Raw genomic sequence first — 2,527 nt, 5'->3', positions numbered from 1 at the left:
TTAAATTGGAAGTGGGATTTGCTGTGTTGGGTGCATTGGGTATTGGGCTCTAGGGATTGGATTCCCCCAATCCATCATCTCTCATACAAGAGAATGTTACGTTACGTAGCGATGTGTAATTGTATAGTCTATGCTATGTATTGTTCTTTCTTGAACCTCTAAAGATTCATCTTTACCTCTCTGTCCTTTTCTTGAATTTTGAATAATGTCCCTCCAAACATTCTTTTCCTTGAAACAAAAATTATAATAATATTTAACCATCTATTTTTATGCCAGATGAAGATCAAGATGACCCATCACTTGAATAATTTAATCACACAGCTCCCTCTTTTTATGCCAATCTGTAATCTCTCTCGCACTGAGTTTCCCAGTATTTCTACCCCATCACAGAGAGAGAGAGAAACTGAGGTTGCCACCTGCTCTTTGTCTGTTTACACTTTGTTTCAACGGATTCCTTTGTGAGAGGAAATGGGAAACTGTGAGAAGATGGTTGTCATCTCTCCAACTACTAACGAGTGGCCACAGGTTCTTTCTCTCTCTCTCTCTCTCTCTATCTCTCTCTCTCAATTATTAGACAAAACATGACCCCATTTTTGTTTCTTAGCTTTTGGAAGAGAATATATAACTTGTGTTGTTATTTTTACCCTAAAAACGCCACCTTGAGACTCTTTCTTTCTTTCTTTTTTCCTTTTTCTTTTTCTTCTTTGCTTTCCTCTTTGCCGCAGACTCAGATAGATGAGAAAAACTCGATGGCATCTACAAGTAAACTGATGGAGAAACAAGGCCAAGAACTATCACAACAACACCACCAACTCCAGCCACAACAAGCTCTCAAGTGTCCACGCTGCGATTCCTCTAACACCAAGTTCTGTTATTACAATAACTACAGTTTATCTCAGCCCAGGCACTTCTGCAAGGCTTGTAAGCGATACTGGACCAGAGGTGGAACCTTGAGGAATGTTCCTGTGGGTGGTGGATGCAGAAAGAACAAGCGTGTGAAGAGGGCTGCTTCCGCCGTTGAAGGAGGTGCTTCAGCTTCTAGTGCTAACCCTAACCCTCCTTCTCAAACCCAAATCGATATTTCTTCAAACTCAAATCACATCAATCCTTTGTTTTATGGGTTACCCACTAACCCATCTGGGATGAATCTCCCGTTTCCTGGAAGGTTCAATTCGAAAGTCTCATCAAGTGTGGATACTGTTTCTGGGTATGATCTCCAACCTCAGCTTAATGCTCTTGCTCTAGGGTTTTCATCAGGAATCATGAGTAATGAAGCTAATGGATTTAACCCCACTAAGCAAATCCAAGATGTGGTTACTTCAAGTTCATTACTTTCAAATTATTCCATCTTTAGTGCCTCTTCTTCAACCATCACAACGTCTACAACTATGGCTACTTTGCTTGCATCAAACTTTCACCAACAGAAGTTCAGTATCAAAGATTCCAGAGCTCCTAATCACTTTCAGACTTTCGAGGACCTGCAAATGAGTGGCAATAGCGAATCCGGGATCTCTATGAAAGAAGTGAAAATGGAACAAGAACAAAGCAGGTTGAACTGGAACATGCCATGCCAGAATCAAATAGAACAAATTGGCTTCTCATCATCAGATCCTTCAATTTATTGGAACACAGCCACAAGCAATACTATCGGTGCATGGCATGATCCAACGAACATTGGGTCCTCAGTCACTTCTCTGATCTAGCACAACCAAAATCTATTTCTTTCAATCCATCTCCCTCTTTGTTTTTTTCCTTTTTTCTACAATAATCTTGGTCTCTTCAGCTTAGATTTTCCTTTGTTGGTTACTTATTTTCGTAGTAGAGTTTAAGGATGGAAATCACAAACCAGAAAAAGATTGAAGCAAATTAAAGATGAGAGGAGCTTGGATCGGAGAGATCATGTCAGCTGCTAGAAATCAGCCTACTAATTTTATTTCGAAGGTTGAGTATCCATAATTGCGCTGAGAGGAACCTCGATCCTCTTTCATCTCGTCAAGTACTCAGGTATCATCATCATCTACACAATGTTGAAGAAAAGGATCAAATATTTGGTGCAACTTTCTTGTACCAATATTATTCAATAAGTTGGTCCAACTGATTACTTCATAATTTGTATGTATATATGTATGACATGTACTCTTTTCTTTCTACTTATTCTTTAGGACGAGGCACTGCTGATTTCTCTTCTTCTTTTTTTTTTTTTTTTTTTTTTTTTTTTGGGTTTTCTGGGGTAAAAGTGATTGGATTTGGGTATAATTGGTATAGGAAAAGGGGGAGATTTGCTATGTAATGTGGGTTTTTTTTTTTTTTTCTTTTTTTGTTTATGTGCATGGTTATTAGATCTATTGGTTATATCTTTGTTTAGTTTTTGAAATCCAATGTTGTTGTCAATTGAAAATCCAATGCTGAGAAATATTAATATTCATTTTGGAATCGTAATGAAACATGAAAAATTAAAGCATTCTCAGTGATATCAAGCTAAATTTAAGCTCTTTTCAGCAATAATTTTAAAAATAATATTCAGTAT

At 37.6% G+C, this 2,527-nt stretch overlaps 1 protein-coding gene across 1 annotated transcript; it reads left to right on the top strand.

The window, feature by feature from the left end:
- Positions 1-287: 287 nt before the first annotated feature.
- Positions 288-2,207, top strand: LOC110603144 (dof zinc finger protein DOF1.4). Its single transcript, XM_021740835.2, has 2 exons — positions 288-525; positions 726-2,207. The coding sequence occupies exons 1-2, from the start codon at positions 469-471 to the stop codon at positions 1,701-1,703; spliced, it is 1,035 nt and encodes a 344-aa protein (XP_021596527.1). The 5' UTR covers positions 288-468; the 3' UTR covers positions 1,704-2,207.
- Positions 2,208-2,527: the final 320 nt, after the last annotated feature.

This window comes from Manihot esculenta, chromosome 16, assembly GCF_001659605.2.
Source record: "Manihot esculenta cultivar AM560-2 chromosome 16, M.esculenta_v8, whole genome shotgun sequence".
Lineage (NCBI taxonomy): Eukaryota > Viridiplantae > Streptophyta > Magnoliopsida > Malpighiales > Euphorbiaceae > Manihot > Manihot esculenta.
Note: the sequence above shows the minus strand (reverse complement) of the source record. Positions and strands in the feature narration are given on the sequence as shown.

Bases quoted from the DNA above. Each gene is read 5' to 3' on its own strand.
- LOC110603144 (XM_021740835.2), top strand. From the start codon at position 469: ATGGGAAACTGTGAGAAGATGGTTGTCATCTCTCCAACTACTAACGAG. The intron at 526-725 runs GTTCTTTCTCTC...TCTTTGCCGCAG, and splicing joins CTACTAACGAGTGGCCACAG to ACTCAGATAGATGAGAAAAA.